The 18,581-nt window shown below is 38.8% G+C and overlaps 1 protein-coding gene across 8 annotated transcripts in view; it reads left to right on the forward strand.

Moving 5' to 3' along the window:
- Positions 1-18,581, forward strand: part of NFIB (nuclear factor I B) — a 370,296-nt gene that overhangs the window by 330,522 nt on the left and 21,193 nt on the right. For 7 of the 8 annotated variants that reach the window (XM_083185921.1, XM_083185919.1, XM_083185924.1 and 4 more), the window contains 3 exons: positions 764-902; positions 3,986-4,068; positions 17,901-17,989. In XM_083185921.1, the coding sequence (XP_083042047.1) occupies positions 764-902; positions 3,986-4,068; positions 17,901-17,989 (311 nt within the window). The remainder of the gene's footprint in view (positions 1-763; positions 903-3,985; positions 4,069-17,900; positions 17,990-18,581) is intronic. The other variant, XM_083185927.1, reaches the window with a different exon arrangement.

Consider the following 18,581-nt stretch of genomic DNA (forward strand, 5'->3'; position numbering starts at 1 on the left):
CCCCAAGTGCACAGCTTTTCCTTGATTGAGCTAGATTGGGAATTGTTTGTAATTCCCCATAATAAAAAAAAAACTTAAGTTAAGAAAAACTAGTACTCATATATAAAATATATAAAATTGACTCTGTTGATATGCAATTGATGGATATGTGTAAGAAAATAATACTAAATAAATGTGGACTACCGACACCTCTTAGGCTACTATCTGCCCTTTTTTTCCCAAACACAATTTATTTGAAATGCTCATAGGGATTTTTTGTGTGTTTTGAATGACTCCATTGTGATGAAATTCTATGTAGCTTGTTATAGAGTCTTTTCTATTGTTTTGTCTTGTGTGACAGTTTCAATAGACACATTAGCAACTGCTGCTAGTCTGGTTGACAGCATGTATGGATATAACCTTCCCTCTGTTGCTTTCAATTTTAACTCTTCTGTTTGCCTCTTGAATGTCTCTTCAATTAATTTGTTTTTATAAAAGATTGCATTATTTTTCCTATAGATAGCAATACACCTCTGCATTGTGAAGTCTATTACTAAACTCTTAAAAATGTAAAAGTTTAAAGGTTGTAGATCGGTTAATTCTTATATAACCAACTACATTGTGGATTTAATAGACATATTTTGATAGGCAAGCAAAATAGCTGCATATTCATTCATGGTTTAACATTTCTTATTATATTTTGCTCACCTATCAGTGTAAAGTAATTGTCTTAAACACAAGACAGCATGCATAAAAGGTTTAACTCTTTATAATCTTTTTACAGCCTAACAGCAGCGGGCAAGTTGTAGGGAAGGTGCCTGGCCACTTCACTCAAGTGTTGGCGCCATCACCCCATCACGGTGCAGTGAGACCTGTCACACTAACCATGACTGACACCAAGCCCATCACTACATCCACTGAAGGTGAGGTACATTCATCCATATGTAAGTAATTGTCTGGTATAGTGGTTGGCGCTCAGTAGACTCTATTGCTGTTGCTGTTGCTGGCCTTTACGCCCCTCTGGAAGATGTCACCTTATAATAATCTGTATAAGACAATGCACTTTGATAGGTCTAGGCCGATGTCCTCTTGGATACAGTGATAACCAAAGCTTGTGGTATACATTACCATGAAGCAAACGCAATGTATGATTATGTGATGACTTGACAACCCAAACAGTAAAACTTGAGGAAACTTTGATTATTTATAAAAAAAATATTTGTCCAGTCTGGTACTGCAGGCTGTTCAGTTCCCTTATATAGATTAAGAAACAAAACATTTATTTATACTTTAGTTAAATTATAAGTCTTAAGATTTAATAATCACAATAACTTCTTTGTAATACATCTGAGTGTAGAGAGACGTAGTGCCTTTTAGTCTGACCTCTTAACAAAGTGATTAACAGAAATGTCAAGACAGTAGCTTACCTCTTCTACCAGAGGATAGCTTTAGGATGGAAACCCAGACAAGCGCAAGGCTGCACCTGCAGTTCGTGTTGCCCTCCTCTTTAGCTGTGTTCTTGTGGCCACTAGGGAGCAAATGTAGTGTTTTCTCAATTGCCTGCAGTATAGATTTTAGATGTGGTCGCTTATGTTGCTGCGTGGATTCGTACAACTTATGGCATAGCAAGGCACATACGTACCCACGTTCCTGCAATGTCATTCTCCACAATGTAGGCTGGCATGTGCATAGGCCTGTCTCTCACTGAGTTGAATATGGCCCAGTTATGATGTGGACGCATGCGGCATACAGCATAACCATCGAGATCCCACTACAGTAAACTGCTATACGCAGCAAAGCTGCAGCTGGACACATCTGTATGCTTACATTCTTCTTGTGTTGCCCCAATCCCTCTCTAAAATTTAGTTTCAACCGCAACTTCCAGCAGAAGGGCAACATTGAAAGCCTATGGGATTGTGCCCAAATGTATTAATGACAGAAGGATTTAATGTTATCTTTGTAACTAGCGTTCATTTTAGCACTCTTCATGTTTCAAAAATCTTTCAGTTCCTCTTCCCTGATTGAGTGTCGCTCTCTGCTGATATACAGACCAGAGCTGTACAAAATACCACCACAGCAGAGAGTGACACCAGAGGCAGGGAATAGGAACTGCATGAGTTTTGAAAGATGCAGGGTTCTAGAATGAACACCATGTAGAATTCCTTGGTTATGTCCTACAATTATTTGAAGAGTGTTGAATAAATAGATAACTACTTATTCATCCACTGTAAAAAAAAAAAAAAAAACATTCCTTGCCACTTTTTAATAAATGTCTACTGGGGGTATTCAATTATGTCTGTTTATTTTTCTTCAGCTAGCCAAAAAAAAGAGCTTCCTTTTTTTAGTCATTTTTTGCTTATTCCGATTTACTTTTACTTACTTGGCATAGACAAAAAAAATGACTTCAAAATGTGCTAATACACCCGCAATTTTTCCAAAAACACATAAATTGTACCATTATTGTACGATCCACATGTTTTTCGACACATCAAAAATCGTCACTTTGATTGAATAGGTTGAATCTAAATTTGATCTAGTAATGGTAAACAAGTGCAGTTATTCTCTGTAGTTTAAAAAAACTTGAGTAACCCCCTATTGCATAGCAAACTCTCACTGTGATACCTTCTCACACTTTTGGAAATGTTAATCTTGAAGTTTGCTTCGCTTAGATATTTTTGCAGAAGAACGGCCAGCATCAAAGTCCAGGCTTACTTTTATCTGCGGAGAGGAAAAATCATTCCATGGAGAGTAACCATCAAATGATTTTTCCTCTGCATCCCCTCGCACGGGGATTCAGACAGGGGACATGCATTCGGCAGTGGTGTTTACCCGCTTGCTGGACAGCAAATATATGCAACCTAGCAAGCAGGCCTGAATTGGGCCCTAAATGTATTAGAATTTCCTTGGCAACTAAAAACATTATACGGGGGGGGGGGGGCTGTGTTATTATCTTGTGTGTCAACACCATTATAATGCACTATAAATCCATTTTTCATTTGTAGAACTTGGACAGCTCTTATCAAAACTATAAGGTTGTTTACAATACTTCAATTTTAGGCATTTATATTGCTGATAACATTACTTAAATAATTGTTCCAACTTTTAGCATCAACACTCTTCTTTCTTCGCTATAATTTACAGAACATTATCACAGTTTAGAGATTACATTGTTAAAATCAGAGAACGGTGATGTTGCTAGCTAAAATTCCAGTATGTATGGCATTTTCAGTTCATTACATATAGTATGATAAATATTTGTAGGACTCGGTGACCGTTTACTGTACTTTTTATGATGTCATATTGCAATTTACAGTGATCACAAACTTCCTTTCAGGGGCAGTTTATTTTGGGGTCTAAAGAAAAGACCAGGCAAAAGTTTACAAATGAATAAGTACTCATTTGTAAAGAGCCAAGGTCCATTTCATAATACAGATTAAACCCTGCAGTAACAAAAATATTAGGATACCTTTCTAGCATTCCATCGTGATTGCTGCATGTGCCACACAATTCGGTGTTCTCTGAGATAAACTATTCCATTGTGTAATATGGAATCTGGATATTAATACTAGTGTTGTTGGTATTTACATGACAGAAAACCATGTTTGTTGGATGAATCATCTGTCTCTTTGTAATGCACAAGGCGGAGGCAGGTACACACAGATTTCACAGTGGCTCTGCTAACAAGCTAAGGCATAGCATACTGTGTAAGGCTTGCTAGGTCCAGATGGGATGCCACCTACAACAGCAGGCTTCCTATGATAAAATGTTTCCTGTTTACCAGAGAACCCACCAGATTGCATTTAGTGGCCCAGAATGACGGAGGTAGATATGAGTAATGCAGTTAAACATACATTCTGACTGTGCAGGCAATATGTGTGCGTTTGTATAGTACTTTGCTAGTTTCCAAGATTCTTCTTCTGATAAGAATGTACAGCTTGTTAGGCTTTCAGTGATATGATCCTGGTCCTAGTTATTGTTTTCATTGTCTCCATTTCCTCTCTTCCAGCCTACACATCCTCTGGCACATCGCAAGCCAACCGATATGTGGGACTAAGCCCAAGAGATCCAGCCTTCCTACACCAGCAACAGGTGGGCTACTTTAACATCAGGTGTAATGATTCTGAGTTGCTTGGGAAGAGTGTTATTAAAGCCTGCATGCTGCCACTCATAGCTTGGATTAAATCAAGGTCCTGCTGTTCTCTGATCATGACTGGGCACGCCAAATCTCAACACATTTAATTGAAAATGTGGGCGGCACAAAAGTTCTCCCTTAAGAGACATAGAAACCTCACATTATGGGATGCAGCGCATTGTCAGCAAAGGGCGCAGTAAAATTGTTCCTATTTCTCACCAGAACTTTATTCAATCTAAAACACAGTAACAAAAGCTCCAGTTTCACTTAGAGGCGCTTGAAACACATTACAACACATCATAAATAGCGTTGAGACTTAGTAAATGAGTAATTAAGTGTCAAAATATAAAAAAATGGAGATTGGCTTTAGACCTGACATATATAGTGACATTTCATAGGAAAGCAATAGAAACGGTCTCTCTAAATGCTAGTAGAATATCCTGTTCTTGACCTGAAAGACCCATCATAATTGAATTAGTTGTGTATGTGTTTAGTTGTCCCTAGGGGCAGAGTTGGTCTGGAGTATCCGCATGTTCTTTAAAGTTTTGTTTAATATTTTGCTGAGCTGTAATTATCCACCCCCCTCATGGGAAATCACTACTGGTGTTTATATCAATACCTCCTATAGTTACGTGTTTGCTTTGTAAGGAAAAGTAGAACATAAAAGAGGGATGAAATAAAATTTTGAATATGCATCATATAAACAGCTATGGTATAAACTTAAAGGGTCAACGGTGTCTAGGCCAAGGTGTGCAAGGTGGACCTAGACAAGAGCTCAACACAAACAAATGGTTGCCATGGAAATGGTCGAAGCATGAAAAGGTCAATATGAGTTTTCCATGTATTTTGGGGTGTTCATTTGTATATATCATCACTTGGACCCCAATTAGTGTACTATTTTCCCTCACATGGATCATTTCACTTGCTATGCTTTGGGCCACGTCACTGATCCCACTTGTAGTACACATGGATGGTAAAATATAAAAAGTACAAAAAAAAGAAAAAAATGCAGGTCACCTTTTCATGTGCCATACATTGCCATGTCGACCTTCTGGTTGTGTTGATCTTTTGTCTATGTCGACATTGTGCATGTTGACCATGTGGTGTCAACCTATTGACCGGATACCCATATAAACATAATTCGTGACTTTTCTTTGAGCGGTCACATTTGACATTTGACAGCAAGTTTATAGTTAAGTTGCACATACAAGTTGTACTAGAATAACATAGCACCGCCCACCAGGCATGTGACATCAAACAAAGGGGGGCCTGGACTCTCAGAACAATAATCTAGTAATTTATGGGATGACCATTTTCTTGGAAATGCTGGAAAACGGTCAAAAAAAAAAACAGTAATTTGGATATTACCAGGTTTTTGTTCTGACCAGCAAGATTGCACAATAAATCTGTAAATCCAGTAAATTGATGCTTTATATTTTGGATACAAGAAGATATTTGCAATATAAAGTTCTGAAGACTGTAGGGGTTTAATGTAATAGCCTCTGAGCTTCGGAGGTGTAATACTTTTGTACAAACAGCCTGGTTTTGCCTTTTATACCCCTTTCACACCAGCCAAAATTTCCGGGACTAACGCTGGTGTGAAAGACTCGGGGTCAAAATCCCGGACTGATGTGCCGGACTAATGAGTAGGGTTGCTCCCGGGACCAGCCCGGGATACAGGCTGACATGAAAGGTACTTTCTCTCTCCCCCTTTACACCAGAAAATGCAGGGACTAGGCTGGTGTAAAAGGGGCCAACTCAGGAATGTCCCTGTATGATCCAGCAACCATATTAGATGAGTGCTGCTTTAAAAAAAAAAAATGGGCAGACTTGCACAAAAGTCTTACTGTACATCTCCAGAACTCAAAGGCTATTACGTATAGTTCTTAGTGTCATATTGCATTTTAGATCAGAACATTTTCTTTAATATAGATACGGACATGTATCTTTTATGCCCACCAATTTTTTTCTCTATCATGTTCTCATTGGCCAGAGGTTACCTTGCTTGTACAAGTCATGGTATTTTTCAGACCATCCACAATCAGTGCTTTTGTTAACCTAGTAATGGCAAAATCTGAAAGGCAACTTTCTAAAGAAAGACCGCAAAACAAAAATCGATCTTAATGTGTCAAGGCAAAAATACAAAGCAGCCAATGAGATAACTATAGAAGGAAATTATTTTCTGTTGAATATCTGGTTAAATCACAGTTCAGAACTATTTCACTCAGGCTAATGTAATTAATGGGACTACAGAAATGTTTCCTTAGTCTAAAATGTACCATAGATCCAAGCGATGACCTTTGAGAAGTCTAATTTTCACCAGGATCAATACAGTTATTGGGATTCAGCATAAATCTTGCAACACTAATGTCAGTCGCACTTAGGGCACTCATTATTTAACAAAGTAGTTTTTTCTACACTGTATGCTAATGGCATACATAATACAAGCATGGTTGCAGCAGCATCTCTATCACGGCATTGCTATTGCAACCTATAGCAGTGCACTCTTGGCTATGATTTCTTGTTTATATTCTGTAAGCATAATTAACATAGTGTACAGGGCTGCTTTGCTTCAGTCTATAAAAAATATAATAATAGTAATACAGAAGTCTGCATGGGTCAATACACATTATACAATATACACAAAGTTTGTACTCTGATTGACACTGACAGGAGCACTCACCAGGGGTGGGGTCGGGGGTGGACTAGGTAAAAAAAATACTTGGGTATCGCTGGAGGCACTGACTGGTTGAGTCATAATCAGAACCCCCAAGATGGTGTGGCCACCCCCATATTAGGCCATAATTTGTACAAAAAAGCCCCCGGAGGGTTATAGCCATGCCCTATTGAAAAGATAGAAAGTTGAGTGTAAAGCCCCATACATTCTAGAGGATATTGTAAAAGATATCGCTCAGAAAGGGGCTTCGATATCTTTTAAAATATCATCTAGCGTGTACACTTAATTTTGTTAACAATGTGCCCTCCCCGCACATTGTTAACGACCCCTCCCACCTGCTGATACCCAAACAACCGGCATGTTCATTGGGTCCCCGTGACTTCACTGAATGATATTGTGTACCTAGTTCATACCTATAGTTCAGTGTGTACACTCAAAACTGGCTGCACACAACCAATATTGTAACTATATTGGCCTGGGTCACCGAGTGTGTATTGGGCTTAAGTGATTCCCTTTGAGAAAATGAGGTGGTAAAACATTGCATTGCAAGCATAACATAAAATGTATCAATGCGTGCAAGTATTTCGGCCTTTGTGAAAACTCTTATGCTCTCACACCATTTTTATGTTCCCTGGCTCGGAAAGTTACTGTTCAAAATAGTAATTTTTCAATTATTATATCATGTAATAGCACTATGATATCTTTACCAGGCCTATATCTAAAACACTACAAATGAGATTTATAACTTCCATCTTCTTAGTAGGACATGCATGTTTATGCACACGTCATAAGCCTCATACACACTAGACAAAATAGTAAAAGATGTTGCTTAGAAGGGCCATTCTGAGCGATATCTTTTGCCATCTCGTCTAGTGTGTACACTCAATACCGTTTACGTCTGCTGAACATTCAGGTCAATTTGGCTATACAGCCAAACTAACCACATGTTTTGCAGGTCCCGGGGATGTCACTGAACAATATTTTGATTACCAATATCGTTCAGGGTGTATGCACAATATCGGGACCCGTGGCCAATACCGTTAATTATATTAACTGCGGCCCCTTTCGCCTAGTGTGTACGGGGCTATAATCTGAGGTTCAATCTATATCCCTTTGCAGTGTAACAATTTATTTTTGCATGACAAAAAAATATTTCGCTCAAAAAAGAAAAAAATTCCGGTGTGATAAAAATCTTCTAGAAAGTTTCTTTAAAAACTCCTTGCTGAAATATATCAAAAATTTTAATGACTACAAACATCTTTCCTATAAAATAAGCGGAATAGAGAGAGAAAAGGATCCTGCTTTAATTACTTTATCAGTGTAAAGCTTGCCCTATGCGGCATGACTAAAGTGAGATTGATTTACCGTGTCCTTGCTCCGCTTTCCAAAGATTTAAAAGACTCTTCTCTGATGGTGGCAGGTTCTAAATGCATTTCATTTAAAACATCCCATGATGAATGAAAGCGAGAACCAAGAGGTACATGAAATGTATACAATCAATCATTTTATATTAGCTTAGAGAAATTCTAAATTAAGCAGAGGACGATTTTAGCAATGGTAAAGCCTTTTAGACAACCCACAACCCCTTTTAATATACATTGACCCCAGTGCAAGAAGTACTGCTACAGGTACATTCTAAACGTCAAGTAAGATATGGGAGGGAGGGAATTAAAAAGATTTATACTCATGGGAAATGAGAAATATTGTCAGGCACATTCAAGTGAGCTTCTTTTTAAATAGGAAATAATAAAAATCGACTGCACCCTACGTAAATTCAATTACCCAAAAGACAAAGACTGTTAAGTAGATTTTCATTATAGGAACATCCCAGAAGCGCACAAAGTATTTTGTGCTATTTTAGTTTTGTTGGATCCTATATCCTATATTATTCATAGAAATTGTATGAATATTACCCAAATTCAGTTAAAATTAATATAATAGAAAAGTTTTCGTTTTTTTTTTTTAAATAAGACACAGTGCAATGCTTTAGAAAAAATAAGAACATCCATTTCTTGTAAATACTGCTGGGATTTCTGAAAAAAATAAACAGCAGCAGTTTACGAAGGTTGGCAATTTCATGTACTAGAGAACGCTTTCCGGTTCTTGAATGAGACAATAATTAATGTAGCTCTGCACAAATGACAAAGTACAAAATGCCAATTATATACTCCTATAAGTTGTTATGCGATTCATCACTTAGAATGAGTGATGTAATCAAGTCAACATTTAGGTCAAGTGCATTTGCTTTATAGCTATGTTATTTTAGGGTACCCTGGGATCCTAACACTCTCTTTTAATGCTTTTTTTGGTCACAGAACTTTTCTGTGAAATCTAATCTCCTTTATAATTTACTTTAGGGACACATTATCCCTTATTCAATCTGTCTTGCTCACAGCATGTGTATTGGTAAATAGATATACCCACACAAGCATTGTAATAAAGCGTGTTTCTTCATAGCCTGCTGTGTAGAACTACATTTACAGTACTAGTATGCATGGCTGGTTTCTAGTGTACATAACATGCACCATATTATCAATGATAAATATCACACTCGAGTAACAGCCGGCTGTGACCAATTGACTTTTATCAAGATTAAATTCATGGTGATGACCCAACATTTCTCAAGCTTCATTACTTATTTGCATTGTTGATGTGAATTTTATATTTAAATAATGTTCTATTGGGTATATTTTAGATGCCGATCTCATTTCCCCTTTCAGATTAGCTATGTTATAAATAAATAAATATGGGAATCCATAACAGTTGTGGAAACATGTACTACCCAACTTAGAGAAGCTCAATAAAATAGAATGAACAAATTGATATAAACATTTGGTGCTGATTCTGAGTTGGACACAGTTCAGTGGCGGCTCTTTCCTCTCCAGAGGAGGGGGGCTGCCACGATGCGGGCCACTGCTGCATTCCTGGTCTTCTCCTGCTGCCGCTGGTTAGCGTAGGCCGCCAATCACGGTCTCCATCACGCTGCGGGCGCATGCGCAGTAGCTTCTTCGGTACTGTGCATGTGCTGGCCCCCAGCCTCTATGGGCTGCTTTTGCAGCAGCCCCCGGATGCATATTCAGGGTCCAGGATCCGGCTAATGCGCAGTATAGTCCTCATACTGCGCATGCGCCGGACCCGGTTTTATGGGCTGCAACTCAGCAGCCCATGTAGAGGTGTCCCGAAGGGAGGGAGCACCTCCCAATGGGACTGCCTTGGGTGACTGGCAGGTCGGACTTCCAATAGGAAGTCACTGCCAGTCACAGTGAAGCCAGGGCAGTCTCACAGACTGCATCTGGCTTCACATAGTCAGAGACAGTGGTGGATTGGGGGGGCTGCAGCCCATAGGTAAAAACCGCCACTGACACAGTGGCTTATGTTTGTATGTTTTTTGCTGCAGTTATGTTTGTAACTATATGTGAATACCACTACAAACCCTTCCCTCGGGTACACCCATGTTTCAGGATGCATAAGGAGTCAGACTAATGGTGTGTCTGCACGATGCCATTTGCACTACCGATTTCGACTATATAGTCAAAGTTGCATAGCACATAGTAAAGATTGCACCGTGCTATGTAGCACCCAAACCTGATGCGCAAACACCCCCCCCCGGCATTGCAGCACAATCCATTTCTAATATCTCAGAGCGGGGGCCATTCTGCACGCTCCCCCTGTCGCGCCTTCCCTCCCTCCCTGCTAGGAAAACTAACAATGTAACTAATGGAAGACAAGAGATTAGAGCAGGGGTTCCCAATCTTTTTTGAATCACGGCACCCTAGAGTACAATAGTTTTTTCATGGCACCCCTAGGCCAAAAAATATATATAGAAAAAAATATAAAAGTATGTGAATTGTGTTTATATGTGATCCTTAGGTTCAGTCATATGGTAAAGGGTTCTGTTTGTACACTTATGTTATGATTGGTAGTCACCAGAACTGGGTTTGTTCATAAATAATTGACCATAGATAATTTGAGCTGGTCTTGGACCACCAGCCTGAGTCACCCCTGCAAGTGTCCTGAGGCACCCCAGGGAGCCACGGCACACAGTTTGGGAATCACAGGATTAGAGAATTGACATTACACTGAGAGCCTGATTCAGTGTCCATTGATCGGGGCCGTATATACGCGCATGTTATGGCTATGGCTATGGCTGCAGGAATTTGGGTATTTACATTAGGTCAGAGGTTGCAGTTTCTGCAAGATACAGTAATGGATTTTGGTATAAATGCTAAACATTTTATGACTATATATAATAACAGTACATCCATACTCTTCTTAATATGTATATTTCTAGTTAACATACAACATAAATCCTTTTTTTTTCTCAAATAGACAGTATGTCAGTGCCTTAAGGGGATGAAAGAAAGCCACGTGTTTGCTTTCAATTCAAGTGCCTAAAATAGCGCTATTTCACTGTAAGCTGCATTACCACAGTTACTGTAAACATTGTATTTTAAAGATTTATTTGCTATTATAAAACAGTCATAATACATAAAAACACAAAGCCTGGTACTTATGTAATATCTGGGCTCCCGTTTTTCTTATGAGACCGCATCCCCTCGCGGGGCTCGCTGCGCTCGCCACGCTTCGGGCACGGTGGCTCGCTGCGCTCGCCACACTATATAAAATCAACTCCAAGCGTAGTTGGATAGTAGGGGTATGAAAAAATGGGGTGCATTTAACATGGGAGCCCAGATAATACATAAGTACCCAAAGCCTTTCTTCTAGCTGTAGTTTATGAAGGCCTTTAGAAAAACGTGCACTTTTTACAATGAGCTTTATATTATTATTATTCCGCTACCCCCTCCCCTGTTGTATAGAGCCGGGCAGTGGGAGAGAGAGGACAGGCTGCAACAGCCTCTCTCCCCATACCAGCACATGGTGTGCGATGCCGGCCCCTGCTGAGTTTTTTACAGGGACATGATCACGTCCCCTCTCATTGGTAATGTCCCCTTATTTTACCAGCAGTGCTGTCGGCGCCCCTGTATATAATCATAGTTCAAGCCATTTTCGGAGGATCCCAAACGCAGGCCTTTTAGCTATCTCCGAGGACTATATAAAAGCTCATGTTTAAAGCTTTAAAAACATTCCTTCCTGTACCCCCAAAACCATTAGTATTTATGTATTTCTGCTTTTTGATTATTACTACCCAATGGATATTATGCTGTTCCTGGCATCCATACAGTCCTTTTTGAGACGAAGTGCATTTTCATATTCTAGAACAATTCCAAAGGACATTAGTTAAATGTCACGGTGGGAATTCTGTTTTCCAGGTGCATCCTTTGGTTGTTCTGTTGTGCTGCTAATTAGAAAGCTCCCTCTTTCCCTTTAGCTGTTTTGACATGATGATTTCAAAATAGATCGATCACTAAAACTAAAGACTCTTTCCAGTCTGTTTAGAGGGCTGCAGAGTAAGGTCCGAGTGGGCTCTTTAACATAGCCAGGAAACAACCTATCCACACTAGGGAAGCACTTATTTTGTCTCTTATCATAAATTAAAGTTTGACGTAAAAACGGGGCACGTGACTGCCTGTGTGGTACAAAATGGATAAGAGGTCACCATACACATATGTAAGATAGAACGGAAACACATTTAAAGGAAGTCTAAATGACATTATGCAAATGTTTCATTTGAAGAGATTAGATTGCAACATTAGAATAACAGAACTTACTGTATTATCTTACATAGACATTTTATTATGTATATTGTCTTCTTATCTACCAATGGTTTAAGACAGTTTCAGTAAATTACAGGCTATTTAAAATGTCGTTTAGCAGTATTTGTATTTTATATAAAGAGATTGCGAAAAAAAAACTTAGGGATTATTATAATTTCTACGCACATGATATTGTTTCGTGCAACTCATGACAGTGTTTATAGGATATTGACACAACCAAATCTGATCAGTTTGAAGGACCAAGTAATAGTAAATGAGATTTATTTCAGACCATCAGAGTTTGATTCCTAGTCAAAAAGAGAATCTTGTTGCATCACTTTGATACTTTGGCTGCAGATGTTCACATACAGAGATCTGTCCAAAGCCTCTGTGTACTCCAAGAAGACACAGATAAAATAAACACAGCTTGGGAAAAATATCTCTTTCCTCTTATAAGAGAACAGCATTATTCAGCTGGGCCCATGGGCAGATTTCCACTACTAGAAATTACAGTTTTCTGTCTGTGTTACAGTGTAGTCAGCATTTGCCTACATTGTGATACAAGCCTCTATGGTTGCAAGGGTAAAAATGGCTAATTAGAAGATTTGAAGCACTATGGGCCTTATTCTGGTTCATTCTCAGAGGCAAATACCTTCTCAATGGACAAAACCATGTGCACTGCACTTCAGGGGGGAGAATAAATAATAACACTATGGGGGGGAATTCAATTGCCGGTAGAGGGTGCAAATTGCCATTATCATGGCGATCACACTTTTAGCATGGCCTGTTGAATGCCAGATTCGCAGAAAAGTGCTCACTATCCTATGAGTCACTTTTAGGCAGGATCGGGTTGCCATATAGCACTGCTATTGTTGCGCTGATCCTCCCGCCAATGATATTCCCGGGCAGTTACATTCCCTCTTATGACTTAGGGCTGGATTTTTCAAAGATAAAGCTGTTCATTTCCTGAACATACTGTGCAATGCATTTAATTTGGTTATTCCAACATCATCCTTCCTCATGGTTTCGTATGATGTCTATGAAACAGGTAGTGAGACTTCAGCAGAGCACTGGGAGAGCTACTTAAGGTGCCCTCACACGGTGAGATGTGTGCTAGGTGCGATTTGAGCTATACTTAGGGTTACCACCTCATCCCTTTAATTCCAGACACATATTAATTACACAGGTTCTGTGGCTGGCTGACTTCAAGACTCCATTTCACCTTGTTTTAAACTGCCACAGAACCCACCTGGTTTTAAACTGCCACAGAACCTGTGTAATTAATATGTGTCCGGAATTAAAGGGATGAGGTGGTAACCCTAGCTATACTGTGTGTGCTATGTGATCTGAACTTCAGTACTATGCGATCTAAACTTGCGATTTGAACTGCATAAGATTTGGACTAGACTAAAATATGTAATTAAGATATATATATATATAAATTACATATGGCTTTTGAGTCCCTACACCAGGTTTGATTGGAACCATGCGACGTAGTACAAAAACACCTGCCTGCACATACTATTTTTGCCTTGCGATACGGACTACATGGAAGCGTGGCATTGCAACTTAAAATAAACGGTGTGATTTCAATTAGAAGCAATGCAAGTTAAACTAAAAAGTTCAAATCGCATGCGAGAATCGGACCGTATGTGGGCACCTTTACAGCTTATTTTCTACGTATTTTACCTAAAAACAGTAGTTCAAGGCTCCATATTGATACACAAGGTCTACCAAAAATCTGTATGATTAACTGTACTGACACATTTGTATCTTTGGAAGAACATGTCACTCCAACTCTCTCTACTGCTTTGGAATTTTGTAATTACACTAGTTTCCAACATATTGCCAACATTCTCAGTACTAGTATAGAAATGCTGGGTACACCAAATAGCCTATTACCTAGCTTTTGTCTTAATGTTTGTTTGTACAATGGCCATATGGTTCACATTAAAGGCTGCTATTTCTCTTCATGCTGTACTGGGTTTGTTTTTGCCTACTTGCTGGAAAGGAAGCAACCTGCACCTGACACTCACACTACTGCTTTACATTCCATACAAATTATATTCTAAATAACGTATCTACAATATATAATTAATAAGGTAAGAGTGACTGTAAGGATATATCTCAAGCCCCTCGATGTGATAAGCCCCTTAGGTACCAGTGAGAGCAAAACTTAACACATAGAATAAACACGGCTGATGGTTAAGGATCACTCTGTTTATTATGGGCTCAGCAGCTAGTTAAAAAGGCAGAATACATGGGAGTGTACAAGTATATGTTACGTTCTTATTGGTTTGTTAACAGTTGCTGGGCAGATTCAACAGGGGGCATACAAAATCATACACAGGGAGAATGAGTAGCGGGGGGGGGGGGGTTTCCATTATAAGGACGTCTATGCACGAGCACACTGCATACCGAAACCAAAGGGGGGGATGCAGTAGAAACACAGTATCGAGAGATAAGGCACACTAGGCTCACAATGCATGACCTTGCAAAGTAACACAGGCAAAACCAGTCTACGTGACATTTCTTGTATGCTTCATGGATTCCTCATTTTAACCCTTAAGTGACAATTAATGAAGTTAATTAATTTCAGGTGTTTGCATACTAACTGTGTTTGCGTGTGTCTATATATATATATATATATATATATATATATATATACACACATACAAGCATTTGCTTGCAAGCTTTCTAGTATATATATATATGTGTGTGTGTGTGTAAAATAAGGGTGAGAAGTGCGCCTCCTTGTGTAGTATTTTATGGTGTGTAGTTCACAACCGCCACCAAGATAAATCACAAGCCAAATGTAAAGGTGTACCATGTAAAGTGGTATCCAACCACTTGTTAAAAAGCATGTGTGATCAATCCTCCAATCGCTCCAAAAACCTCTTCTCTCACGGTACTTCAGTACATAACAGAAACATAGAAGTAGAGTAACTAGCTTAATACTGTAAAACAATTTTAATGAAACAAGAAGATGACAACTAAGTTGCCCGTACAATGTAAAAACAGAACAAATCTTATCTGGTGATGCTTTGGGCCAAAGCATAAAGGGGGGGGGGGGGTATTCCATGTATCCTCACTCAGCTCAATGCGTTTCGTCCATCTGTTGTGCCTGGACTTCCTCAGGAGAATTGCAACAACGAAAGAGGACATTCCAGAAATGATGGTTTTCAGAATAATTTGGAGGGGCATTGTGGAATCACTTGTCATGGGTCATTAATGTTAATAACCCATCGATGGTGTATGGCCTTACATAGTATACTGAAGATGAACTGTAATCATTTTAATATATAAAAAATTAGTATCAATGAATTGAGACTGACTGGGAAAATAAGCACTACTATGTTTATATATCCCCTACTACAAGCCATGGCTACTATGAGCCATGGCTTGTCTGTTTGTCTGTTTACTTTCCAACTGCCTGTTGTGGGTGTTGCAGGGCTACCTGATCACTGTGATCTGAGATTAGCGGCGACTGGAAAATGATCTTCCGGCATCCACCCAGTCTGCATTTCTTACTAAAATATAAACATACAGTATTACTTAGTTAAATATATTGGGGTTATCAGGATAAAAATTACTTACATGTAAATTGTGCATATTAATGTAAAATCTAAAATGTACGGGGAGGAATCTACACATAAGGTAGCTGAAGTATACCTGAAGCAATGATACTGATGTGAATTAAATTTGAGGTTGTGATTACATGTACCCAGTAGCCTCTTAGGTGATTGTGGGTGTGTCTAGTATAGGTTTGTATAAGGTTCTGGCTGCTTGAGTTATGATATTTGTGTACTCAGATGTTTGTAGTGTTGTGTATAGTAGGGTATTTGTGACAGGAAATTAATGAAAATCATTCAGCTTGAGTGCAATTTTAACATTTTTGGTGCAGTAGTTGAATGTTTGTTGTAGTTACCACCGATGTACAATTTATATTTATTGTATTGCTGGTCGTGGCGCATTGATCGATTGTTTTGATCTTGTCCCTCTTTTTCTTTTGTGCCATAAAATTGTTTCCCCCTTGTAGCTTTAGTGCAAGGCTAACATTTGTCTGCCAAAATGATATGTCTCTGTGTCTTATTTAAGGTGTAAAAGTTTTATAGAGCTACACACATGAAACACATTAGCCATTAGAAAGTTCATAATACATGTATTAAAGCAATTGTTTGTCATTGCCATTTCTGTGCAGCGTATGGTTGGCATAATGAGAGATAGAGGAAGGTGGAGAAAGGAAAGGCAAACTAGATAATATTACTCATCTTGAGGTAAAAGTTGATTTACAGTGAGTTCTATATGCTGTACAAGTCTTCAGTCATTTATTTTATTCGTTTCAGAAGTGACTTAATGGATTAAGCAAATACTTTGTGCAAGTGTGTGTGTGTGTGTGTGTGTGTGTGTGTGTGTGTGTGTGTGTGTGTGTGTGTGTGCATGTTGCTACAGCCCAATATATATAGCATGCATATGTAGATAGTTGCCTACACTAGTTTCGTCTGGCAATATAAACAACTAGCTTTTAACATTGCATATAAAAACCAGTAGTAGGAGAATCATTACGTTGTATAGACGATTGTGGCTATTTTGTGTAGGTGTCTTATTTCAGTTTAATCATATTGTTTTCCTTTGACTATAAATTTGCATGTCTTCTATGGTGCTTTTATTTCATCTGCATGCACAGTCCAGACACCGATCAGATGATCTGCCCTTAGCAACTGTTTTGCACCCTCCCCTATCTTTTAAAATTCTTTTTTATGGTTGGTCATTAACAATTTCTTTTTTGTCACAGCTAAGTTTAACAATGGCTAATAGGTATGTGCTGAAACTGCTGCTTACATCTTGTATGCCATCAAAAAAAGTGCATTTATTGCAGCAATTAACTCTAATGGAAAAGAACATTCCATCAGTTCTTGTTTTGAACACAGTACACTACATAGTGGTTTTGTGTATATCGGTAGTCTTCCCGTCTTCAAGTAAATCCTTCCTACATTTTCATTATACACAAAAATTTTGGACACTATGGGGGAGATGTATGAAGCAGTGATGACTGCCGTAATTTCTCCATGGCAAGCAATTAGTTGCTATGTATAATTTCGGTTGCCATGGGCAACTTCTCCATTGGCCCACTTCTGTACTCTTTTCACTGCTTCATGCATTTCCCCCTGTGTTTTAATTGGCATCTACAGTACATGACACATGTGTGTTCTGGCTATGTTCTAGCCCAGCATAATGCAAGGGCAGGTTATCGGCCATACGTGGAAGTGTAAGGATATACACATTGCTTTTATGTACTACTACATTAAAACAGGGAGAACTATATATAATTAAGGGCATTATAACATATTTAACAAATAGTAAGTTTACTCAAGGTTATGTACCATTGCATGTTTAAATACTAAAAAGTCTGCAGTACTGCTGGATCCATATCTGACTGCTAGGTTTCAATTGACAGCTGAGGATTTGTGACTGGACCATGAATCAAAACGGCAGGCATTTATACCCCAGTGCCAGTGAGGATACATTGGGAATAACTTGGCAAAGGTAAAATTTTAATTATTTCCAACCCTACACTCCATCTATAAATTACATTGAGACATAGCTCTGTTGTAGCTTCCCCCAACCCCTCCTTCTCTCTCTCCTGGAAACATTTATTTACATATCACAAATAACCCAAACATTTGTGCGCAGTTTTCTAAACACGTTTTTTTTTCCATTGTAGTCTTCCCTGTGACGGGTGAACAGCTTGGACAAACCTTTAGGTTTGCTGACTGCGGATCTGCAAAGAAAGATTTGTTAACAGCAGATTTGGCCAGCAGCTAATGGGTTAATCCATGTCTGGATCACAATATGGTTGCTGTCAAATACAGGCTTTCATGCTTCAACATTGTTTTAAGTAACCACAAGCTTCAGATGCTGTAGGGATCTGGAGCTAATCTATGCATATATATTGATAATTAACTTAACAGTAAATGTAGATGTGTAACAGTATTGTGAATAGACATGTTGCATATTTACCATTACACACTGTATGTACATCCTTACATATTGCCACACACAGCCCCTTGATGTACATGCAGCGGTAAACTAACCAATGAAGTAACCATCTAATACTAACATGCTAACTGGTTTCTTC

Source organism: Crinia signifera, chromosome 1 (genome assembly GCF_055691185.1).
Source record: "Crinia signifera chromosome 1, ASM5569118v1, whole genome shotgun sequence".
NCBI lineage: Eukaryota > Metazoa > Chordata > Amphibia > Anura > Myobatrachidae > Crinia > Crinia signifera.